The sequence below is a fragment of the Phyllostomus hastatus genome, unplaced genomic scaffold, assembly GCF_019186645.2.
Source record: "Phyllostomus hastatus isolate PE091 unplaced genomic scaffold, TTU_PhHast_1.1 phas_scaffold_216, whole genome shotgun sequence".
NCBI lineage: Eukaryota > Metazoa > Chordata > Mammalia > Chiroptera > Phyllostomidae > Phyllostomus > Phyllostomus hastatus.
The window spans coordinates 2,142,501-2,166,397 of record NW_025334018.1 but is presented as its reverse complement, the minus strand read 5'-3'; the positions used below and the strand labels follow the sequence as shown (position 1 = coordinate 2,166,397).

Below are 23,897 nucleotides of genomic sequence, written 5' to 3'. Positions count from 1 at the left end.
GCGTCACTACCCGACACCCCACCACTGCTCGCCTTGGGTGCTTACACTTTTGCTCTACGGACGTAGTGGCCTGTGACGTCAGGCGGACGTCTTAGGTCTTCAGCCTCTACCTGGAACTCCGGAAAGACGGCGTTGGAGGCCAATGCAGACTGGTTTCTTCTGCAGAGCCGAGCCCACTCTAGGTTCTGGGCCTGCGTGGTGTTGAGCCTGCTTCCCTCACAGCGTTCTCGCTCGCGGCGCCACCAACTGGACCCCGGATGCCGGGCGTTTCCGCTCGGGGCCTCTCTCACGAGGAGAGGAGGCAGCTAGCTGTGAACCTCACCCGTGTCCTGTCGCTCTACCGTTCCATCCTGGACGCCTACATCATCGTGAGGCCATGGGGGTGTGGCGGGGTGCTTCTGGTTGTGTGAGTGGCTAAGTGCCCACGACAGAGAGAGAATCTGGAGTTAGCTTCTGATCTCTTCTGTAACTTTCAGTCTGTCTTTACAAAAAGGGGTTAAAACTGGGATGATTCCTTTTTTTTACAGATGACACAAATATTAATATTTCTAATATCTAGGTTTTTCTAACCTTTTTAAATCCAAAGTAATAAAACTCATGCACATTTGAGCCATGCTGCAGATATGTTGAACTCTCCTAGGAACATGTGAGGTGTTCCAAGAACACACAAGTTCATTCATCCACGCTTAAATTCCTGATTTTGTAACGTAACGGACAATAAACTTTGGAACAGCTTTCCTTCACTGATCTACAGTTCAATCCTTCAACAAGTTCTCTTGGCTCTACCTCCAGAAGAAAATGTCAAATACAGCCATTTGTCTCCATTTCATTGCTACCACCCTGGGCCAAGCCACCATCATCTCTCTCGTGGACTTCAGCTCCCCCATAACCAGTTCCTCTCAAACAGCCAGACTGATCTTTTAAAAATATAAATCTGACCACAACAGTCCCTTGCTAGAAGTTTTCATGAAATCCTAACTCCTTTTTACCTTTGATACTTACGAAGCCCTGTGGGATCTGTCCCCTGCTGCTGCTTGAACCCCACCACATTTCATTTCCACATTCACTGTACTGTACCCCCACTGCCCTGATTTCTACTCCACAGATATGGCAGGCATCTGGGCCTTTGCTCTTAGTGATCTGTCTGGAATGTTTTTCCTCAATAGAGACTCAATAGAATAGAATGATTAAAAGCAAGAATTCTAGTCGGTTGATTTCAAATCCCAGCTCTGCTACTTACTAGCTTTTTGACTTGGGCAAGTTACTTAATTGTATTGCCAGTTTTCTTTTCTTTTTTAAATATATTTTTTAAAATTTTTTAGAGAGAGAGGAAGGGAGGGAGGAAGAGAAGGAGAGAAACATCAATGTGTGGTTGCCTTTCACATGGCCCCCACCAGGGACCTGGCCTGCAACCCAGGCATGTGCCCTAGACTGGGAATCAAACTTGTGACCCTTTGGTTTGCAGCCTGCGCTCAATCTACTGAACTACACCAGCCAGGGTTTCTTTTCTTTTTTGAATTCTCAGCTGAGGATATGTTTTTATTGATTTTAGAGAGAAAGAAACATCAGTGTGAGGGAGAAATGTTGATCAGTTGCCTCCCCTAGGTGCCCCTACTGGGGATCAAACCTGCAACCTAGGTATGTGCCTTGACCAGAAATTAAACCTGCAGCCTTTTGGTGTACAGGATGATGCTCCAGCCAACTGAGCCACCTGGCCAGGGTGCCATTTTTATCTGTAAAATGAGGGATAAAAATGAGACCTACCTCACAGCAATTAAATGTGTTACTATAAATATAAAATGTTTAGAACAGTGCCTGGCATATTATTTTATAAGTGTTTGCTATTGCCTGGTTTTTTTACATGCCTGTTTCCTGTTAATCATTCAAGTTTCAGCTCAAGTGTCAACTCAAGTCTTCCCTCATTACTCTATCTAAAATCCTCTTTCAGAGTCTTCTTATATTTCATTAGTGTTTTCTTGTCTCTGTGCATTTGATGTTATCTGAATTTTTTTTCTTTAGGTAAACTCTGCAAGAGCAAGAATTTTGTCTGCCTGGTTCATTGCTGTATCATAGAATAGAGCTTGGAGCATAACCAAAGCTCTCCCGAATTTGTGTTCAACAAATGAGCGAATAAAAATATATCCTGGCATATCAGGTGTCTGACATATATAACAGTAGGTTATTAAATGATAACATACTAATACTGTATGTCAGTCACTGTGGTGTTAAGGATGCTGATGTAAAGAAGACACCATCCCTACCCTTAGGTTCAATTGAGTGGAGAAAACAAACACATAAATAAGTGGCAAAAGCTAAAAGGAGAGATGTGTTCAGAATGCATTCTGGTTTCCGAGGAAGGAGGGGAGTCTGGAACAGGCTTTAGAGAAGAGATGACTCAGATGAGCAGGATGATACACTGGTTGCAGCTAGTGTTGAGTGTGGGGTGGGGACAAATGGGAATGATAGTAGTTGGTGGGGTTTTTTTGAAGACTATTTTTAGAGAGGGGGAAGGGAGAGAGAGAGGGAGACAAATATCAGTTGATTGCAACATTTCAATTTGCAGGAGGACACTCACCACGGAGCCACCCGTTGGTAGCAGCCTGTTGATCACGTTTCCCCTTCTGCAGGAGTTTTTTACGGACAGCCTGTGGGGCACACTGCCTTGCTCATGGCAGGAAGCACTGGATGGACTGAACCCGCCACAGCTGGCCACACTGCTGCTAGGGATGCCTGGGGATGGGGAAGTGGTCAGGTATGGGCAAGGGGGATCCTGTGCTGGGGGACTTGGCACTGAACCCTGCAGCCAACCATTGCTCAGAGTCTCACAAGGGCTTCCTGGGTTGTAAATTGGTGCCCTCAGGACACAATGGGTCTATTCACTGGGGGTCTGGGTGGGCTATCTCAGGTACAGGTCGGTGTGGCCACTTACCCTGCTGGCCCTGAAGTCCACAGCCTATGCCCTGGCCTTTAACCGGACGCCTGGGTTTCAGACCCCCTCAGAGTTTTTGGAGAACCCCAGCCAGAGCTCCCGACTTACAGCTCCATTCCGAAAACACGTCAGGCCCAAGAAGCAGCATGAAATCCGGAGGCTGGGAGAGGTAAGGAGATGCTTGTGGTATAGGTGGTGTCTGGGGGCCTGGGGACTTGTTAAGCTGGTGGGTTACAAAGATGCAGGCACCTTATATCACCTGTAGGACCAGAGGTCCTAGAAGTTTCCTTCCTTGGCAGGCATACTAAATCATAACTTATGCTGGTTTGGGGGATTTTTTAAAATCCTTTTGCTGGATTGGTTGGTAGCTATGACTGAAATTCCTGTTTTTACACCTTCATAACCTGCTCATGGCTTCACAGAGGGGCTCTTGTTCTAAGGGGGAGACTGAATACTGACCTGAGAGGAGCAAGGAGCCTGGGGTCAGCACCCCTAGTATTAGTTTCCCTGTCTTATCTCTTCTCTGGCACCCTCTGCCCTTCTTCCTCTGCCATCTTAAGCCCTTCCATCATTAGGCTCCAGGAATCAAGAACCAGTGGCCAAGAGACCTTTGTTCCCTCCTTTTTCAGTTGGTGAAAAAACTGAGTGACCTCACCGGCTGCACCCAGGTTGTGGATGTAGGCTCAGGCCAGGTGAGCCAGACAGACTCCTAACATTGTTTTTTTGGGGGGAGGGGGAGGGGGAGGTGAGGGGAGTGGTGGGGCTAGAATAGCTAAAAGGCAAGTTGTCGGGCCCCAGGCCTAGGGAGGCAGGCACCAAGGAGCAGCAAAAGTAAACAGGACAGAATTTAAGTCTTCTGGGAGCCTGTGATCCAGGTGTGTGTCTGTTCAGGCCACTGGTAGGGTGACAGTGGGTAAGAGCACTGAATGGAGCTATCTCTACTCTCCCTCTCACGGTTCTAGGGCCATCTCTCTCGCTTCATGTCCCTGGGGCTGGGGCTGAAGGTGAAGAGCATTGAAGGGGACCAGAGACTGGTGGAGAGAGCCCAGCACCTGGACCAGGAGCTCCTGCAGGCTCTGGAAAAGGAGAAGAAAAGGAACCCACGGGTAGGCCAGCCCTTACTGCAGCCAGAACTGCAGGAGCAGGGTCTGACTGGCTGAGCTGTCTTTTAAGTTTCTCAGCCTGAGATGGTGTGGTCCCTATTTCTGCTCACCCTTTCCCAGGTTTCCCCTTTGGCAAAGCCTCTTCACATCTTAAAAGCACTCTCTAGTTACAAGGTGCTTTCCACACTGATATGTCGATCTCCCAACAAGCTGTGAAGTAGCCAGTCAGGTATTATACTTGTTACAAATGAGGAAATGGACTCAGAGATGAAAAAACTTGCAGTTAATAATAGGTCCGTAATTTATCCCGACTCTTGATTCAAGGTCTAGTTCTCTCCCATGCCCCAGCTTCTCATCCACCTCCCATGGGAAAGAATAGAGGACATTCCTCCATCCACCAGAGGTGGCATGGGGACAGCAAACAAACTTCCCACGTGCTTTGTTCTTTCCTGCTTCCACAGGTGGTGCAAATTGGGTCTCACCACTCCCCACACCATGTGGTTCAGTGGGTAGACCCCAGGACCCGGTGTGAGGAGCTTCTGCTTCCACTGGAGGACTCACCTCGGGGTGGGGCCCGCTTGCTGCTGACAGGCCTCCATGCCTGTGGGGACCTGAGTGTCGCCTTGCTGAGGCATTTCTCCTGCTGCCCTGAGGTGGAGGCCCTGGCCTCAGTGGGCTGCTGCTACATGAAGTTGAGTGACCCTGGTGGCTACCCACTGAGTCAGTGGGTGGCCACACTACCTGGCTATGAATTGTCCTACAGGCTGCGGGAGGGGGCCTGCCACGCCCTGGAGGAATATGCCCAGAGGCTACAGAAAGCAGGCCCTGGCCTCCGAACCCACTGCTACCGGGCAGCACTAGAGACGGTCATCCGGCATGCCCAGCCCAAGCTCCGTCGGCCAGGCGTGCAGGGGATCCCCAGGGTCCATGAACTCAAGATCGAAGAGTGAGGCTGGGGAGTTTGGGGGGTTGGTGTCGGGAGCCAACTGGAGGTCTGAGTCCCCTCCCACCCTCACTTGTTAGCCGGTCCCTAAGAAAACCTAAATGCTCCTGAGGGGTGATTCTGAGTTCTCTGACTGAGGCAGCTTCTCAAAATTTCTTCAGAAGGGACTTGTCACTCTTTTATTAGGAGACTTAGGGTTTTTAAATGCTAAAAATATAACTAAACAATTGAACAGATCTGGCTGAAAATAACATTTCTAGATCAATTTGTTATTGGATAGACAGCTAACAGCCAGAGAAACATTTAAAATGCCAATTAGGGTAGAAAATCAAGCAAAGTTGGAGCCAAATTAGGAGCCAATAGTTTAAGTTGGGGGGACCCCAAAAACCAAACTTAGTGCTTTATGTGGCTGACCCCACAGATATGTGCAGCGGGGGCTGCAGCGGGTGGGGCTGGATCCCCAGCTGCCACTGAATCTGGCTGCCCTTCGGGCCCACCAGGCCCAGGAGAACCGTGTGGTGGCCTTCTTCAGCCTGGCCCTGTTGCTGGCTCCACTGGTGGAGACGCTGATTCTACTGGACCGGCTGCTGTATCTTCAGGAGCAGGGTGAGGGCAGCGTACAGCAGGGCCCAGGGTTAGAGGGCCTGGAGTCCTGGGGTTCCTCCTTCAGAGTCCAGAGTTCATCACTGTGGTGATTCTTAGGCCAGGCCACCTGCTTCAAAATCACCAGTGATGGGAGTGGGGTGGGGGACTTGTGAACAGATTTCTACTGAAGTAGCCTCTGGTGTGTGTCCCTGGAGTGCCTTTTGAGCAAGCATCCCAGGCTTTGGGAACCAGCATTAAGCCTCCTTTCAAGTCAGTGCCTGAGGTGTTCCTGGTAGAAAACTGGGTGTCCTTAGTCTCCTGGAGCTTCCCCCATGGGGAACGGGGCTGGGCCTGCCTGCAGCCTGGGCAAGAAGTGCAGCTGAGAGTGGGCTTCATTTCTCCCCTTCTTAGTAGCCCTGTCTTTCTCCCAGGCTTCCATTCTGAGCTCCTGCCCATCTTCAGCCCTGAACTCTCTCCCAGAAACCTGGTTTTGGTGGCCACCAAGGGGCCCCTGGGTCAGGCCTTCTCTGTTCTGGAGAGTGAAGACAGCTGACAAAGCCTGTGGAAGGGCACACCTGGGGCCCAGGAGCCACACTGGGTGGCAGAGTCTTCACTCCTGACCCAGAGGATGAGTATCCTGCATCCTCCCTGGAATCTTGGTGCCCCACAGACCTTCAGCTTCGTACTCTTTATCTCCTTCCATGTGTTATGTTATATTACGTAAAAATTTATTTTTAATTTAAAAAAATTGAATCTTTATTTCCCTTCCCCTTCTGTTAAATATAGAAAAGGACAGGCATACACCCTCCCTACTTAGATCCTGCAGAGGTATGACAATTAGGTCTCACGTCCCCAACCCCCACTGCCCTCCAGACTAGGTAGCATCTTCTCAGGGCTCCATTGGAAGGAACCTCTCTGCCACCAGTCTCCATCCCAGAATCAGTACGCCCTGTGCCTTGGGAAGGCCATCTTAAGGCTAGCTAACTTCTACATACTGGGGCAGACGCTTCCTCTCTTCAGCTCCTGGAACAGGCACTGTGGGTTAGGGGTGCCAGAAGACAGCAGCTGCACACAGAGGAGGACTCATGGCTCTTTACTGATGACTGAAGAAGATGTGACCCCAGCCTTCAAGGCTAAGACAAGGAGGGGAGAAGCTGCTCTCCCCAGGATCAATACCAATAGACTTTCTTGTGTCTCCGAGTCTCCTGGATCCCCATTGCATCCATCACCTCCTCTTCCAGAGTCTTTAGACCAGGCACATAGGTTCTTTCCAGAGCATCTTCCACTGATGTGTCTTTGGGGCCATCTATGAGCCAGAGGAATAAAGATGGGTGAGCATCTTAACATCCATTACTCCCACCCTACTCCATCTTCCTGTCCCTCATCTAGCCTCACCAATCCATGTTTCAGGGACGATGCCATCAGCTCTGGGAAATTCAGGTTTGGGAATAATCCTTCCTGATCTTGTGGAGACTCGGACCCGCTCTCCTGCCTCAGTGAATCTCCACTCCACTTCAGTGGGTTTCCTAGTGGAAAGAAGAGATGAACTAGGCCTAGGGCAAGGTCTCCCTGCTGCTCCGCAACCTACAAGTCAATGGCTGAAAATTCTACCTCTGTATTGGGATTGCCTACAGGGGGTCATGTCCATGAGATGGCCCCTCTCAATTTCCAGAGCATCCAAACCACCACTGCCATTGGATAAATGCAGGTAACATCCGTAAGAACTCAGGATGGGAAATCCTCTATTCAGACGCATGCTCACCTGTCCACAGGATCCACAAGTTTGACTTGGTTGTGGAGCAAGGGTGCTTCGCTAGGGATCATGGTTCCCCGGTGGTCCTTGGTCCTGCCAACATAGCGGTAATGCTGTCCGAAAGAGGAGGGGTTATCAGAAATCAAAGGGTGTGAAGGCGACTTGCTTACAGCTCTAAGCATCCAGCCCATGCTGAACAGAAAGTTCAGTTGCCTCACTATCCCCTCAGCCAGTCTCCTGACTCCTCTGCTGCTCTTAATAGAGAGGGATAGATAGGACAGGCTTCCTGAGTGCCCCCACCCCCACTCTTCACTTACTGTATTCAGCCCCTCCAGGACCACCCAGTTTCGCTGCCGGATAACTTGAATCACTCTGCCTTGCTTCCCAGCATCCTTGCCTTCTAGGACCTCCACCTGTGGCAACACGAGGGTCAAGGAGGGAGATCCTTCCCCAGGAGTCCCCCTGCCGCTCCACCTCATCTGAGATTCTCACCCTATCCCCACAGAAGAGGTGCCAGTCTTCATCGGAAATGGGTTCCACAGCCACTGGGCGCCGCCTGGTCCCTGGGGGGTTCTTCCTCTTGTCTGCAAGGGAACCTGGGCGGCTCATCCCATAGCGATAGTTGGGCGGCAGAGTGACCTTGGATGCCAAGGCCAACAGGGCAGAGAGACGCATGGCTGAAGGTTCTGAGGAGTCCCTGGCCAGTGAAAGACCCAGAAACCTTCCTAGTCAGCTCTGGAGTAGACAGATAGAAAGAAGGGGGCAAAGAAGCAAAGGGAGGAATTTTTTTTAAAGCATTCCATTGCTCAATGGACCTCATCTCACTGAATCCCCATAATATATTATCTTCACTTTACTGAGTATTTCCTCAGAAAGGAAATAAATTTGGAGAGGTTAACTAAATTGCCCATGGCCATAAGGCTACTATGCAGAAGAAACAGCCCTGGCTGGTATGGCTCAGTGTCCATCTTGAGTGCAGGACTGTGAACCAAAGGGTCAGGAGTGCAATTCCCAGTGAGGGCACATGCCTGGGTTTCAGGCCAGGTCCCCAGTAGGGGGCGCACAAGAGGCAACCACACGTTGATGTTTCCTCCCCTCTCTAAAAACATGTAAATAAAATCTTTTTTTTTTTTAAAGCTACTATGCAGAAGAATCAGCATTCAAAGCCACACATGTCTGCCTTCAAAGTTCAAAAAGTTCACTGAGGCCAGGAACCACATTATCTAGCTCACCCCTGAATCCAGCAGATAGTAGGTACTCAGTAAAAAATTATTAAACAAATGCACACACAACAGGATAGGGGGAAAAAAATAAGTAATGGAACAAACCACTGACGTAAGGCCAAAAAACAGGCAGTTATAAAAAACAGGCAGCTATAAGGCCAAATAGGGAATAGATAGAAACTAAGATTAAAATGTCTTTACACCACTTCCATTTCCTATCTTCAGTCAGGAAAAGACCACTCCTTTTTAAGATAGCTTCTTTTTTAAAAGAAAAGGACCCAGAGACAAGCTCTAGGATCACTGTGTCCTAAATTGCCCAATTAATTATGTACCCTAAGCCTCCCAATTTTGGATAATGAACCAAATCTACAAGGTGGTGAGAGAACTAAGGGCAAAAAATAAGAACTTCTGTTTATTGAGCACTTGCTACCTGCCAGGTGCTGATGCTATGTGCTTTCCAGTATCACTTCATTTAAGAAAGTACCATCAATATTGTTTTATGGCTAATGCAGTCTAGCTTCAAAGTACAGATAAAGTGCACTATAACGGCATAAAGAGCTCTGGATTGGAAGTCAGATGACCTGGGTTCTAGTTCCCACTTCACCATCCTTATTTTGTAACCCAAGGCAAGCGTCATGTTCATCACCCATCAAACTTTACCGGGTTGTTGGTGTCGTTCAAATTATTTTTAATGCTAAAAAATGCAAACAGTATTATCTTGTTGGGGTAAATTTTAAAATATATATATCCTGGTACAGGGATAAATGTTTATGGGCAGGAAATAACTCAGGTACTTGTTTAGGGGGAAAGGAACCTTTTTGGAGAGCTATTATTTTCCATCTTGATTCTTGCCATAACGTTTGTATTTTTAACCATGTCTTTTTAAAGTAAGACTTTAAATTTATTTTTAGAGGGGAAGGGAGGGAGAAAGAGGAGAGAAACATCTACCCACTGCCTCTGGCAGGCCCCAGCCAGGGACCTGGCCTGGCAACCCAAGCTTGTGCCCTGACAGGGAATCAAATTGGTGACATTTCGGTCCGTGGAGCGACGCGCAAAGCACTGAGCCACACCAACCAGTTTATCTAAATAATGGGATATTGTGTACTTTTTTTCTTTTTACTCCTCAATGTGGAAAAGGCCTAATGTTATTTTCAATTAATGCTAGTTGAATATAGTCTCAACGTCCCCATTCAGATTCAACAAATGATTAGTGAGCACTATGTGACAAATGCTGAGAACTTCATTGGTACTGGTATTTCATCTTCCCACTGCCCTGTGAGTGTGAAGTAGACAGGAGACAAGGACACCAAGGCCCGGAGAGTTGAAGTGCCTGTCCTAGGTCATACAGCTTGACAGAAGCAGAGCCAATATTAACACCCACGACTCCTGTGTGATGACTGCAAAAAGTCCCAACCTCAATCATTCTAAATCTGAAGCTCTAGGAGGAGATCCCTCCTAGATCTCCTGGATCAAAAGCCATCCCCCTGGATCTTTTCCTTTTTTCCTTCCATATCCTGGAGAGGTTGGTGTCCCTTTCACAGTGGGACTTTCGCGGCATGCTCTGGAAGCGCCGTGCAAGGTAGTGCGGTGGAGCGTCTGCCTTTCTGGCCTCAGTTCCAAAGGCTACGCCGCCAGCCCCATCACTGAAGCTGGCGAAGTCCGGCCCCAACAAACCTACAGCACCCACCCGCTCCAAGCTTCCGGTGCAGAGCAACTCTGGGCGATACCACTGAGCGTCCGCCCAGGAAAAGGAAGACCCTTACCGCACCCGCCTCCAGGACGAGCCCAAAGTCGCCAACACCTCCGCTGTACAGGCCTCACCTCCGCTTCCCACTGCTCGCGGAAGTTACGCCTGTTGTGCTACACGTGGGCCCCCAGCCCCTCCCGTTCCCGCCCTTCGACTTTGTGGGAAATGTAGTCTAATCGTAGACCGGAAGCTCAGCCAATCTAGCCTCGCTGCACGCTGGGAGCTGTAGTCCATAGCTACGAAGCAAGCAGAAACAGGAAACTGGGTCAGGTAGGAAACCGAGGGAGCGTAAATCACCGTGAAGCACGCCGGACGTTGGAGGCAAAAGGCTGCCGCACCTGGCGCATTCCTGAACTTGCTGTGTGCGGGTTGCTGGGAATTGTAGTTGAGCCGATGGCTCCATTTTCTAGGAGATAGTGGCTTGTAATTCGAAATAGAGGGCTACCCTTTCCGGGCACAGGTACAGACAATAGACGCCCCCACGCGCCCTTCTCTGTTGGAGGGGATCAGAAGAGATTAAAAAACAGCTATAGATGTTCTGAAGGAACAAAACGTGGGCCCTTCCAATGACAGTCAATGATCTAGTCACAAAGTGTCATATCTGGAAGGAACCTCATATGACCTAATTCGGCTATTTAATTTGAGACTGCTGGGAAGACTTCACCCTATTGACCTCTTCCCCTCTAATCACCAGTTAAGGGTGCCAGGTATACCTTAGCTCTGACCTCTGGGTGTCAGTTGCTTCTACAACCAGCCCAAACACCCCTACTTCCATGGCCATTGTGGGCTTTGGTTGATATTGACACCTTCTTATACCCTACTTCTTGTGCAAACTACATTCCCGGGTGCTTATTGGGGGAGTCTGTGTTAAACAGTGGCTGTGCAAGAGAAGCAGAAAGAAATGGTGTAGTTTATTCTGTGACTGACCTCATGTAGAATTTTGGTTACTTCAAACAGCTTGAGAGTGGAAAAGCTGTCACCCCCGACCACAATCTGAAGTTAATTTAGAAATCATCTGTATTCCCCTTCCCTTCTCCCCTTCTCCAGTACACCTCCCCCCTAAAGAATCAGTCAGAATCCAATGTAGTAATCAACAGGTTTATTTTCCTAGAACTGAAATTGCCTATGGTTCTCGGAGCTAAACTACAGTCAGCAATTTTTCATCAGAGCCCTAGGGAGAGGGACAAGGGTGAAACAGACACGAGATGGAAGAGGCATCCAGACCACTAGAAAGAGATTGGGAAAGGGTATTCATTTCCCTGTCCACTCAGTGGGCTACAAATCGGATCTGGTGACAACACTGAGGGGATGAGGTGGGAGTATGTGGATGGGAAATGACACCAGAAGGAACACCAAAGCCCCAGCTACAAAAGGAAAATCATCAAGCCCAGAGGGGGAGGCTCCCAGTGTACCTCAGAAATGAGGGCAAAAGTGGGGAAGGAAGGAGCAGTGTGGGGGGCACACAAAGGGATAAGGGGTCTTCAAAATTTTTTTTAAATTTTCTTTTATTAAAAACATTTCCTAAAAAATGTGTCTTCTCCATATGTCTGGGTGACATGTGGCTGCAGGCTGGCCTTGAGCACTGTGGGGAGAGGGAAAAGGGCAGCTAGGGATCTCCCCAGGGCATCCCATCTCTGGCCCAAGATCTAAAAGTGGGGACGACTACTCCTCAACACCCCCATCCAGGTGGGGTGAAGTCAACACTTCAGATCTCAGGTCCTTGACCCAAACAACTGGGAAGCCTCAAAGTCTTTTGATGAATTAACTACAACTCCTAGAACTCCTGGGATTAGCAAAGAGAAGAATCGGTGTCGTTAATCATCAAGAATTTATGGAAGGGAGTCCGCCCCACACAAGCTGTCCCATTTTCCCTGATTCTAGGAAGCTGGGATAAGTGTGGGAAGAAGGCACAGGAGCTCAAGAAGATGCCATCTCCTGACCACCTCCCCACCCTAGTGTGAGGACTGCTCCTCTCAGACCCCAGAAGCCCACCCTTGCTATTTATCCTCTATCCTTTCTATACCTAACTCTGATCCCAACCAATCCAGAGGTCCACAATGCCTAGGGAAGGGGCCAAGGGGTGTCAGGAGGTGGAAACAGCTGGTCCGGGCCCCACCAGGGATCCTAGGAGACAGCTCCAGGCAGGGAGGGACAAAAGGCCTCATCTCATACCATGGAACAGAAGACATAGCCCTGACTCAGATCACAGGGTGTGGAGACGTGAAAGTGACACGGAGGTAAGGGCCAGGAAGCTTGCCACATCCAAGTCAATCCCCAGGGCCTGGGCTTGGGGAGGGAGAGTGAGTGGAAGAGGAGAGCAGGTTGGGGTGGGAAAGGGGTTCCCAGTTTGCAGGCCATGGCCAGTTTCCCCAATAGCACCCAGACAGCAGCAGGAACGGGGCAGGGGCTCCTCTTGAAACATTGGTGGCTACAGGCTGCGAGGGAGGGTTGGAGGGGAAAAGGGTTAATGATTAGACCTTGGCCTGCCCTTGCCCCAGTCAGTGCCAATCTCCTGGGAAAGCCCACCCGGCCTCCCAACTCCTGCCTCTTGAGAGGCTGATAGCTGCAGGCCCTCCACCTCCTCCTCTCCATAGGTGGCTGGGCCCTCCTGGCGGCGCTGCCAGGGCAGGGGCTCACTCACCTCTCATGATCTCTGATGCCTAGGACCTCAGCATCTTCCTTGGCAGCCTCTTCCTCTTCTTCTGGAGGAGGCCCCCGGCCAGAGCTAGGCTCAGAGGGAGTACTGTTCTTCTCTACCTCCACAGGAAGGGGATGCTCACCCTCCAACACAGCCACCTCCTTATCCTCCGCTTCAGGGTCTTCTGCCTCCTTGGGACGTTTCGGGGAGTCCTAGGCAGAATTGGCAGAGAGAAGGGCTGAGGCTAGAGAGGAAGGATAGCAGCCACCAGCCTGTACCTACTCCTCCTTTCCCCAGAGGCTCCTTCCTGGGTATCCCTAGTCCTTCCCCATGCTTCTGCTGGCTGAAATGTCTTTGTATCCCATCTTTTCAGCAAGCAGCTCCCTAAGACCAGGGACTAGGTCTGTATCTCAGACTAGGAACCTGGCTCCTGGGGGGCGGGGGGGGGGGGGGGCGGCAGATTACCTCCAGCAGGTCCCCTGCTCTCCTCTTCAGCGCCCCCTTTTCATTTTTCTCCTTGGCGGGCTCGTCAATGACCAGCTTCCCTTCCTCATCACTGCTACCCTCAGCATTCCCCTTCTTGTCACCATCACCCTCTGTAGCTTCAGGCTCCGGCTCTGGCTCCTCCACGCAGCTCTTTTTCTGAGAGGACTGTGGCAGTGACAGCAAAGGCTGAGTGGCACCAGTGGCTGCCATGCTGGCCCCCTCCCCAGACCCCTCCCTCGGCCACTCACTCCTTCCTTCTCCCACCTCTCCCCCACCCCCACCCAGGTGCCCAGTCTCACAAGTGATTTGAGACCCACCTCTGTCGGATTAGCCCCGGGGTAAACCCACTGGCCGGGCAGGCAGGGCTCTGTGCAGGAGGGGGGAGGGCTGGAGCAGGAGGCAAAACCTCGGGTCAACTTCTCCCAAAGGGAGCTGGGACCCTTTCCCCGCCAACCCCCGCCCCCCACCCTCCCGCCTCATCCTGCCCGGCTCACGAGCACCTCCTCCAGGAAGCCTTTGTGGAAAAGTTAAGGCCAAGTCCTACATTCTTGCTGGGACCAACAAAGGCCTCCCCACTTACCGCCTCCATCCTGTTTTTGCCCCCCCATGCCTCACCACAACTACACCTGGTACCTGCAACCCCATCCCCTCGCCAGCAGCCTCCCCCCGCCCCTCCACCCTATGTGCTCCTACTCTGAAAGCCTGAGTGTTTCTCAGACCCGTTCCAGAAGATTAAGCATCAAGTGTGGGTCCGGGGTGTCGGAGCCTATGTCCACACCTGCTCTCCAGGGAGCTTCCTGGGCAGCTGGCAGCTCACCTGGTAGCCAGAAGCCTTGACAGTAGGGTTGTTCTCGATCTCCCACAGCCCCTCGCTGAACCCTTTCCTCTTGTTGGGCTTGCCAAACTTCTCCTTGGACTCCTCGTAAGGGAAGAGGTCTTTGGGGCCCAGGAATGCCCTGGTGAGAGATGGGAGACTGTGCTCTCGAGCCCCTCGCTGCCTCTGAGCTGCACAGCCCAACAGGAAAGGGGCACCATGACCACCCGTTTCCCCAATGTGGACCACCCACGGCCCTCCCCACCTCTGCCCCCTCACTCACGTCTCATGGGTCCCGAAAAAAAACACTTGATATTTGTTGGCTGTTGATTTCACTGCAGCCTCAGGCATCTCGTCAATCTGCAAGTAAGATGAGGAAAGTGAGCTTGAGCTGGAGGTTGTGGATTTGGGGCTGCAGGGCTGACCTGTAAGGCACATTTGTGTAAAGGGATGGAGAGGGACCCAGCAGATCACCCAGATGGTTTTAGAATCATTCTCGGCAGTGGAACTTTGTTCAAAGTCAAACATGATAGCCCAGTGGAAGCCCCAGGGCCACCCCGTCTCCTTCACAAATAAAACAGCATCCATTCTGCCCTTAACATGCCCAGGTCCTGTCCATAAGCCGTGTCTTTGCTATCACTGTGGTTCAACCACTGCCACCTCCTGCCTGGACTAAAACTACAGCATCTATCTCTTCTTTCAGTCTCCATTCGTGCCTCACTGCAACCCATTCTCCTCAATGCAGCCAGAGTGGGCCTTTCAAAGCATTGATCTGAGCGAGCATTTCCTCCCCCTGCTGGAAATCTTTCGATGGCCTTTCATGAATCTAGGACCCACCTGTTAGTTCACCTCTTCTCCCGAATGTCAAGATCTGAATCCCAATGCTGCCACCAGTATGTGTATGACACTGGGCAACTTACAGAAGAATCTTTCTGCCTGTTTCCTCATCTGTAAAATACAGTCGTAGTACTTAAACCACAGAGATGTGAGGACTACGGGACTGGAACCTGGCTCAGAGTGTGCCCCACATCTGTGCTCGCTGTCCTCTCCTCTCCCAGTGGGCAGCCCCTCTGCCTGCTGCCCCATTCAGACTGACCCTGCAGCCTTCCATACACACTAACTCCTGGCCAGCCCTCCAACCTCTGCCCTATCGCCACTTCCCCCAGAAAGCCACCCATCTCTCCTAGCCTGGTCGGATCCCCAGACGAATCTGTCTTAGCGTCTCTCCTTCACAGTGCTTCCCCTAATTTCAATCGTATAGTTTTTCATATTATCATCTGACTAATGTCTATGTGGACTCTACCTGCCCTGAAATCAGAAAGCAGGTGCGTTTTCACCCCCAGCACAGTGCCTAGCACACAGCAGACGCACAAAGGACTGCTGAACCAGTTTCTGAAACAGATAAAATCAGACAGCTCTAGTTGTAGTGCGGGGGTGAGGCAAAGGGGCTGCCTGTTCCCCCTCCCCTGCCTCAGTAGCAGCCCCAAAAGGATCCTGGAGACCTTTAAAAGACACTTAATGTAGTCAAACTCTCTCACTTTACAAATGAAAAAACTGAAGGCAGAAAAAGTGATTTGCCCAAAATAACAGGGCAAGTTAGTAAGGCCCAAGCCTTGGAGACAGATCTCCTGACTTGGTCAGTCAGTCCCCTGCCCCACATGTCCTGGGTACTAGAGCAACCTGGTGGTGAAGGTGAAAGAGGTCTGAGGTCAGGGAAATGGAGAGAGGCAACGGCCCAGCCGGCCTCTCACATGAGGCCCAGGAAACCCAGGCCAAGCTGAACCGAGGGGAAACTACAACTCCCAGAAGCACTTGCAGCAGCTCCAGCAGCCCAGCTTCCCTCCGGACAGAGGCCAGGTGGCCATGTTGACTGGGGCCCCAGGCGCAGATAGGAAAGAGACTGGCTAAGACCGTGATTAACCCAGCAAGACTGTAACAGAGTACCTGACTGGTGGCCAGGGGAGGCATGTAACCTGGGACGATGGAAATGAGCTAAGATACACCCAAGAGAGGCGGTGAAGCCTGGGGCACGAATTTTAGGGGCATCTTGCTCCAGACATGGAATCTTCAGGCTCCTGGGCACCTCCCCCACTTGCCCTGTGGCCTCTAGGGACAGAGGTTCAGCCCATCCCCCCAGGAAGGCCGGGCACCAACTGGGCCCTCCCCATGACCAGGAGACGCTGGGGTGTGAATGCAGGGGGTGGAAAAGCACACTGTCCCCCGCCCCCCCAACACGAGCTCCATCGCTATGACAACCCAACCCCGCCCCCGGGGCCACTCAGCATTCAGGAATGTGACCACCCCTCCCCCCAGGCCTTCTCTCCAGATTGGGGAGGAGGGGACACTAAAACACACCCCACCCCCAAGCCTAGACTCTGGCACCTGGATCCTGGGTTATGCTTAAAACCCCAGCTAAGGCTGGAGGGCCTAAGCCCTTTCTGAGGAAGCGGGACCTGACGTGGGGGCGGAGGAGGAGGAGGAGCCTGTCCTTGGCCAGGACACCTGGGTCCAGTTACCAGCTAGCTCCCCACCCTCTTCTCAGAGGGAGAAGCAAAAAAACAAAATGAGAGCCTTCAGGGCTTAGAGATCCCAGGAGACCAGCACAGCACAGTAATAGCAAACCCCTTCCCTGGTGGATCTCTGCACCAGGAACACGGCAGGGGTGGGATCTAAGGTTCTCCAGCTAAGAGTGCAGCAGCAGCAAACTTGGAGCCCTGCGTTTTCAGTACCCACACCTGGGCCAAGGCGAGAACATGCTCATAGGAAATGCGTGATGAAAGAGGAGAAGCAGGCTCAGGAGAGGGGTGAGATGAGTGAAGTTCTCTCAGGGAGCACAGCCATAGCGAAGCAGCTGTCCTGATCACGGTCTCTTTCCCGTGGAAAGCAAACTTGGAGAGAGAGCGAGCGAGCTGACCGGTGTGACAGGACCCAGGAGACAACCAGCTGCCCAGCCTCAGGGGCGGGAGAGAAACAAAAGAATGGGTGGGAATTAAAAATAGAATGAGACACACCAGATATACCAGCCCTGCTGCTGGCCTCTAGCCAAGTAAAGGGTGGGTCTAGAGAAGAGGCCAGGCCTGGGCAGATAGGCAGACCTATCCCATAAGTGTCACCTCCTCCTCCACGGCCACCCTCACCCTGTGTGGAGGCACTTTTGGGGAAGGGACCAGGAGGTATGCTCCTTTCACTCCATGGAATTTCCAATGCCTCGCCCCACCTCCCAGGAGAGAAATCCCTTCTGTAGTGGACCCTCCATCCTTCAAGCTACAAAGGAAATGTCTTTCCTTACATTTGGAAAGATGATACGCATTCTCTGGGGAGGCCTGTACCCACAATACAGGCATATGTCTCCCAGGTGGTGTCTTTATATCCAGCCTGTGACTCGGTAAAGGGAGTCAAGGCTAAGTGGGTCAGGGTGGGACCAGATGAATGCTGGAGACCCCACTGTACCCCCTCCACTGGCCCAACAGGAGAGGAGGGGCTCTGCTATTTCTCTGCCATTCCAGGAATCCAAGCAAGTGACTTCTCCCAGGCCAGGACCACCCACTCCCACCCCTCCCTCTGCATTTGCCTAACTCCATCACACAGGTCTGAGCATATGAAATTCAGTCTTCCCAGAGCCCATGGGCACCCGGAGGTCTGAAGGGGGCTCTCAAGTTCCCAGGTAAGAACTGAAGACCTCACCCCCAGCCTCAAACCAAATCCAAGTCTAGGGTGGCCTGCCCAGTTTGGGAGGAAGGCAGCAGGGAAGGCCAAGCCCACACCGCCAGGTGCCTGACCACCACACCCAGGGCCAAGGCCCCACCTGACCCAGGAACCGGAAAATCTGGGGCAGGAGACAGTTGGGGCCTGGAAAGTGTGGCAAACCAGAGAGGCTGAAGAAAAGAGAAGGTGGCGCCTGGGTGTGGGGGAGGGGCAGAGGGAGAAAGAGGGGTGAGGCTCTCTGGCTGCTCAGGTTTTCTGGGACTGAGAAACAGGAAGGGAGAAAGGAGGAAGGAACCTGGGGAGGGGCGGGGAGAATCCCTCAGTCTCTGAGGTTAATTGTTAAGTGCTTGGAGATCCCCCAGGAAGTCAGGCAGGAGGGAGAGGGAAAGGAGAAGGTCAAGATGGAGTCACACCATCCTTCCAGGCAAGTTTTGCCTACCACGTGGCTCCTCTGGCTGGACTGTCTCAGCACTGGGCTGTTCTAGTCTCACCCAGAATCAGCCATGCTACCCAGAAGCAGGGGCTTTGGAAGGAAAAGTCTACGAAGTGGCCTTCAGCACAACAGAGGGGTGGTCCCCTACTCCTCCTCCACCTCTGAAGGGGCCAGGCCCCTTGAGACTTTGCCACTCTAGGGACTAATACTACATACAGTGGATGGTGAGGGGCCTCGATTTGTCCTTTTGGCATTTAAGGGAGATGCCTGGCAGAGAAAACAGCCTTGGATGTAGCACTCCCCCCGAGCTATAACAGTCAAGAGCCAGAGCACAGGCACAGGGTGGGGCCCCAGCTTTGGGGTCCCATCTGATTGCCTTCCCCCAGCCCTAACTTTATCTAAAATGTCCAGGCATCAACAAAGGAAGAGCCGTTGCCTCCCCGTCCCACCCCCTGCCCTGGAGGCCAGTGGGAAGACACAGAATGGATGGCATCCCAGTCCCAAGATACTGCCCTCACTCCAGAGGCCACCAGAAACCTGAGTCTTCCTCACAGGGTCAATGTGGACCCATCCGTGTCTCAACCCTCAATCCTTTCTCTACCCTGACTCAGTAGGGACTCCCTGTAACCCACATGCCCACATGCCAGCTGCAACCCCCACCCCCAAACCTTAGCCCAGTCTCTGGACTTTGTCCTACCCCAGGAGGCAGGAGTGGTGAAGACCTGTATTCAGTGCTTGCTCTGCCCACCAGTGCCTTGGCATCTAGGCCAAGAAGCCGGCTGGATCAAAGGTGCAAGGTAAAATACATGCGTGTACGCACACACAAGGCTTCTGCGGCTGCTGCTTCACACTGCCTCCCCAGTCCTCTAGGAGGCCCTGGAAGTGGGGAGTCCTGCTTCTCTTTGTATTTCACCCCCGTTCTAGAAGCCAGGCATCCCAAAGTTTTAGTAAACAAGGAGCTCAAGGCATATGGGATAAGGCACATTTCTCAGGAGAGGGTACATTGTGAGGGTCTTCTGGGTTTTCTCAAAGTGACCCCAAAGTTGGCCTGACACCCTGAAAACGATCCTGAGGTAACTTCTTAAGCTCAGAGCAGAACCTGGGCCAGATGAAGAGACCCAGACTAAAGTCAAGAGAACAGCCTTAAGACAATTCTGCACTTGGCCCCCTGGGCCTGAAGATGCCCTTCCCTTCTCTGCCTTTGAATTTCACTTTGCACTAGTTCTACATTCTAGGCACCTGTACCTAATACCAAGGCCTCCCTACACCAACTTTGAAATAAGTTGCCAGAGACACTGCCCCCTGTGACACCCCCAAACTCCTCCAGCACCCTCTGGCTTCCTCCCTCCCTCCTTACTTCACCTGTCTTCAGTACAGGGACACCTGACAACACGCACATCAAGAAGGGCTTTTGAGCCCCACCCTCCCACCTGGACAGGTGCTGGAAATGGGGAGGAGCCCTCATATTGGCGGGCTGATCCACCACATGGCAGACTGGGCCTTTCTGGAGCTAGAGGCTCACATGTGGGTGAAGGGGGGGTGAGGGACGCGACGGGGAGTGGATAGAAGTAACCACGAAGAGGCAGTATGGGGTGGACTTCACTGTCCTACAGGGGCCCGCCACCCTCTGCCCCAAATTAGTTGGCAGCATATGGAGGTGTATTTTTGCGGCTGAGGAGTGAAGAAGGGTTCTGGCGGATAATTTCCTAACAAGGCAGATCCCCTCTTACGCCGTCCCCAACCATTCCTCGACCCTCTCAATTTCACACCTCTTACGAACGCCCTGAACTAAAGTTTTCTAGAGACGCACTCCATCTCCATCTATTCCTTTCTAGGCTGAGATCCTCCTTTACCATTTAACCCAGGAAGGAGTCTGAGCCAAAGGAAACAATCAATGAAGAAGCCAGGGGTCTTCAAGGGGGTCCCAAAGGGGGTGTCGGTGGCGCCTGGGGGGTGGGAGGTGTCACACGGCCCGCTCTAACCCAGGGAGCAGGTCGGAAATCGCCGGGAGTACGGTGGGGCGGGGGCTGGGAGCAGACTGAGCACGCAGAGCCAAGTCGGGAAGTGACCCGTGCACTAGGGTCCCCACGCCGCGCACACGCCTCTATACTCGGACACCGTCTTGCTAGGTGTTCGCTGCTCTCACTCCGTCGCCTCCCCCATTATATAACAGGCAAGTGGGCTTAGAGGCGCAGGAGGAAAAGTCCAGGGCTCAGACCCCCCCCCGCCCCCACCCCTCCTCGCGGAGCGCTCGCGCCCTCCCGGTGTTATGCAACCCAAACCCGGAGGGGGATCTAACGACTAGCCGCGCTGCTCACCCGGGCTGGCCAGTGTGGGTAGCCCTTCATCTTGGCGAACACCAGGTCCCCGCATTTGTACTCCTTCTGCCGGTTGGATCGCGACATGGCTGGGCTCCGGGTGCCCCGGGCTCCGCGCCGGGCCGGGAAGCGCGAGCCCAAGTTGGCGCGTGCGGCGGTGGCGGCGCCGCTCCGCTCCGGCCCTCGCGCGGACCCCGCCTCGATGGCGGTCCCCGGCCCAAACTCCGGCGCGGCCACGGCGACTCCCCGCGCGCGCGCGCGCCGCACGGACGGGGCGGGCGCCGATCCGGGGCGACGACGCTCCGGCTCGGTGGGTGCGCGCTCCTGCAGTTGTTTGTGTTTGAAATTCAATTGCTCCCTCCTCTGCGCGAGGCCTCTTCCTCCACCCCCCTCCGGGTCCCCACTCCTGCTCCCTCCTCCCCCACTCCTCCTCTTTCCCCTCCGCACCCCCTCCCGCCGCGGTTCGATGCGCGCAGCTTCCGGACGCCCGGGCCTGCCACCGCCCGACGCCCAACCTGAAGCCGTAGGGCGGCGCGCGGCGACCTAGGCGTGCGGAGCTGATCGCCGAACTCGCCGAGCAGGCTTTGTGTGCCCACAGTCAGTGGGTGCCCGCGCGGCGGGAGGAGTTGGCGCCCCGCTGGACTGAACCGCCTGGCGCCCCTCCCCCGGCCCCACGGGGCGCTCACAACCCTGGCCTTCACTCAGTGAAGGCGACTTCTACTCGAGTGTCTTGCTGCCTTTCGCTCCATCCCAATCCACGAGCGTGTGCTCGGCGCCTGCCCTGCTTGGCAGCAGCTGGGCGTCGGGGCAAGGGGTGGGCACAGTGCCGCTGCTCGCAGAGGTCTGCCCTGGACCTCCACGTGTTTACAGTCTGTGGGGGGCCCTGGAAACCTCGGGAATTTGCGCCCTACGGCGGTCTTTGTTGGGGAGGAATGGCTTAAAGTTTGGTTGCCAGGAGGTAGCAGGGGGGTTGTGGCACGAAGTGGCCACGTTCCAGGTGCATTGGATAGATCTCAATTCTATATACTACTTACTGGCAAAAGACAACTGGACTCTACGACTAGCTAAGGTGGGGAAAATAAGCCCTATTCTAGTGGAAGCCAGGAAGTCCCAAATCATCCATCAGTAAACGGAAGACTAGGGAGCCAGGCACTACCTCTCTTGGGGGGTGGGAGTGGGAGAGAATCTGGGAAGGCTTCACAAACGTTGCTTACTTACAGCAGGGACTTAAAGAAGTAGTATGATTTTGCTGGATCCCAAAGACTACATTTTAGCCTAGGTTATGTCTTATCTGGTGACAGAACCAAAACTTGAACTTAGGTCTCTTCCCACTGACCCAAACAAGACTTTATTTTAATTATGTCTTTGATTTGTTGACATTGTATTGGTCTTGGATTTGTCCAAATTTCAGACACTTGTGGTCTTATAAAAATAATTTGAATCACATGTTATAGCATATCCATACCCTTAAATTTTTGCAACAAAATTGTCTAGGTTTGAATAGGTAAAATGTGCGTGTTTTTCTTCCCACACGTTTCCTGATTCTACTTAAAGGCATATGTAGTTTCTCTGCAAAGAAGTGCGGGATGTAGCCAAAAGGCCCAGGTTCTGAGAACTTGGATGACCCCCTGAATTTAGCTCTTAGTCTAAGTTTCCGCAGGAAGATGGGATAACATCACTGCCCTGCCAACATTATGAAATAGCTGTGTATCGTTAGCTGAGGCCTGCAGTTCCCATGGTCTCTCATGTCCGTTGGTTGTCTTTCCCATAGCAGTACACTTCATGAGTTTTGCCTTATGACAGTGTGCCTTCTTAGTATCATTGCCCCTTGTGACAGGAGTCCCCCTGGCCCTGTCCATAGGCACTCCAGGCCTCAGGCTGCTGGCACAGCGGGGCACTCTGCGAGGTCCTGTTGAAAGAAGAGGGCATTTCTTCAGCCACAGACTTGCAGATTTGTTCAACAGCGAATCCAAACTTGTTGCAACACAGCAGCCAGATTCCAGCAGCTGTTTATTCTGCAGTGCACTCCACTTCGAAATGCAGTCAGTGTGACAGTCCAGTTTCAGGCTAACATTTTTGTTGTTGTTCTTACTGTTGCTAAGGAGAGACTCTTGTCACAAGTTTTTAAAGATATTTCTGTATACACAGTGTCACAGTAGGTTTCCTTTTGGTGTCCAGGTCAGTATTATAAATATGAACAGGTTCAGTGCAACAAACATTTTAAAACTACTTTCAATTTAGCAAACCCCAATTTCATTAAAGCTAGGAGTCATCCATTTGTCCACTTCAGTTGCATCATAAAATCCTGTTTGGAGGTGGCAACAAGTTTTCTACATTCTTTTTGCAACAAATCTCTTGGGCCTGTCTCAGTTCACCATACAGATGCTGGTTGCAATAAACCAACCAGGGTTCCCTTTGTTGCTGTAATCTCCTAGGCCTTGGGTGCAATTTAATATCCAAGCTCTTACAATAACATCAACCAACTCACAGCTGCCCCTAACAATCCAGCCAAGAGAGGGTCAGTTACAGGGGCAGGTGGGCATAAGCCTGCATCTCTTGGGATTCAGGTCTTAGTGCTGTGCAGACTTTAATGTGCAAATGCTGGTGCTTGCTTCTACATTTGTGTCGGAGGGAGGTCAGGACAGAAGTCAGGGGACTTGGGGCCCCGGAGCAGAGAAGATTTGTGGGTGCAGATCTGGTTGTTGGGTTCTGGAGCAGGTCTGTGGAGGAGCGAGGTCAGGGAAGATGAGGTGGACGTTTTCAGTCCATATGGGGAAGTTGGACTGAGCGGCCAGAGGGGTGGGGCTGAGGGTGCTAGAGGAGGGCAGTTTGCTCTAGTGGCCACAACCTGGGCTTGCATGTTGGATTTGAATCTTGCTTTTGGCAAAGACTTAACTAGGATTTCTTTATTCTTTTTAAAAATTATTTTATTGTGCTCGGCTGCAAACCAAAGTGTCGCAGGTTCAATTCCCAGTCAGGGCACATGCCTGGGTTGCAGGCCACGGCCCCCAGCAACTGCACATTGATGTTTCTCTCTCTCTTTCTCCCTCCCTTCCCTCTCTAAAAATAAATAAATAAAATCTTTAAAAAATTATTTTATTGTTCAATTACAGTTGTCTGTGTTTGTTCCCCACTACTGCCCTCCCACTCCAGTCAAACCCACCTCCCTCCCTTGCTTCCACCCCTCCCCCTTGGTTTTGTTCATGTATCCTTTATAGTA

General features: G+C 52.2%; 3 protein-coding genes across 8 annotated transcripts; 1 reads left to right on the top strand and 2 right to left on the bottom strand.

Moving 5' to 3' along the window:
* Window positions 1-22: 22 nt before the first annotated feature.
* METTL25B (methyltransferase like 25B) lies at window positions 23-6,148 on the top strand. 4 transcript variants are annotated; one of them, XM_045861725.1, is made up of 9 exons: window positions 233-368; window positions 2,020-2,174; window positions 2,628-2,752; window positions 2,946-3,098; window positions 3,559-3,621; window positions 3,892-4,035; window positions 4,494-4,978; window positions 5,397-5,581; window positions 5,992-6,148. In XM_045861725.1, the coding sequence occupies exons 3-9, from the start codon at window positions 2,669-2,671 to the stop codon at window positions 6,111-6,113; spliced, it is 1,236 nt and encodes a 411-aa protein (XP_045717681.1). In that variant the 5' UTR covers window positions 233-368; window positions 2,020-2,174; window positions 2,628-2,668; the 3' UTR covers window positions 6,114-6,148. The 4 variants fall into 4 exon arrangements, with proteins under 4 accessions (XP_045717680.1, XP_045717681.1, XP_045717683.1 ...); XM_045861724.1 differs by lacking the exon at window positions 2,020-2,174 and having other exon boundaries at window positions 23-368; window positions 2,906-3,098; XM_045861727.1 differs by lacking the exons at window positions 233-368; window positions 2,020-2,174 and having other exon boundaries at window positions 2,198-2,752; window positions 2,991-3,098.
* Window positions 6,149-6,291: 143 nt separating this feature from the next.
* Window positions 6,292-10,388, bottom strand: MRPL24 (mitochondrial ribosomal protein L24). Of its 2 annotated transcripts, none has more exons than XM_045861730.1 (6): window positions 10,300-10,388; window positions 7,806-8,048; window positions 7,631-7,726; window positions 7,323-7,426; window positions 6,956-7,086; window positions 6,292-6,866 (listed from the first exon to the last, which is right to left on the bottom strand). In XM_045861730.1, exons 2-6 carry the CDS (start codon window positions 7,986-7,988, stop codon window positions 6,730-6,732), a joined length of 651 nt encoding a protein of 216 aa, XP_045717686.1. In that variant the 5' UTR covers window positions 7,989-8,048; window positions 10,300-10,388; the 3' UTR covers window positions 6,292-6,729. The 2 variants fall into 2 exon arrangements, with proteins under 2 accessions (XP_045717686.1, XP_045717687.1); XM_045861731.1 differs by having other exon boundaries at window positions 7,806-8,010; window positions 10,300-10,374.
* A 979-nt stretch (window positions 10,389-11,367) lies between these two features.
* On the bottom strand, window positions 11,368-21,104 carry HDGF (heparin binding growth factor). 2 transcript variants are annotated; one of them, XM_045817156.1, is made up of 7 exons: window positions 20,678-20,744; window positions 14,505-14,581; window positions 14,225-14,363; window positions 13,725-13,794; window positions 13,387-13,572; window positions 12,925-13,133; window positions 11,368-12,718 (listed from the first exon to the last, which is right to left on the bottom strand). In XM_045817156.1, the coding sequence occupies exons 2-7, from the start codon at window positions 14,509-14,511 to the stop codon at window positions 12,712-12,714; spliced, it is 618 nt and encodes a 205-aa protein (XP_045673112.1). In that variant the 5' UTR covers window positions 14,512-14,581; window positions 20,678-20,744; the 3' UTR covers window positions 11,368-12,711. The 2 variants fall into 2 exon arrangements, with proteins under 2 accessions (XP_045673112.1, XP_045673111.1); XM_045817155.1 differs by lacking the exon at window positions 13,725-13,794 and having other exon boundaries at window positions 20,678-21,104.
* Between the last annotated feature and the right edge of the window lie 2,793 nt (window positions 21,105-23,897).

Excerpts from the sequence above, each read along its gene's own strand:
- METTL25B (XM_045861723.1), top strand. The coding sequence starts at position 2,325 with ATGTGTTCAGAATGCATTCTGGTTTCCGAGGAAGGAGGGGAGTCTGGA. Across the intron at positions 3,099-3,558 it reads AAATCCGGAGGCTGGGAGAG|TTGGTGAAAAAACTGAGTGA; the intron begins GTAAGGAGATGC and ends CTCCTTTTTCAG. Across the intron at positions 3,622-3,891 it reads TGGATGTAGGCTCAGGCCAG|GGCCATCTCTCTCGCTTCAT; the intron begins GTGAGCCAGACA and ends TCACGGTTCTAG.
- MRPL24 (XM_045861730.1), bottom strand. The coding sequence starts at position 7,988 with ATGCGTCTCTCTGCCCTGTTGGCCTTGGCATCCAAGGTCACTCTGCCG. Across the intron at positions 7,727-7,805 it reads ACCTCTTCTGTGGGGATAGG|GTGGAGGTCCTAGAAGGCAA; the intron begins GTGAGAATCTCA and ends GTGTTGCCACAG. Across the intron at positions 7,427-7,630 it reads TCCTGGAGGGGCTGAATACA|CATTACCGCTATGTTGGCAG; the intron begins GTAAGTGAAGAG and ends TCTTTCGGACAG.
- HDGF (XM_045817155.1), bottom strand. The coding sequence starts at position 20,764 with ATGTCGCGATCCAACCGGCAGAAGGAGTACAAATGCGGGGACCTGGTG. Across the intron at positions 14,582-20,677 it reads ACCCACACTGGCCAGCCCGG|ATTGACGAGATGCCTGAGGC; the intron begins GTGAGCAGCGCG and ends TCTTACTTGCAG. Across the intron at positions 13,573-14,224 it reads TCAAGGCTTCTGGCTACCAG|TCCTCTCAGAAAAAGAGCTG; the intron begins GTGAGCTGCCAG and ends TCACTGCCACAG.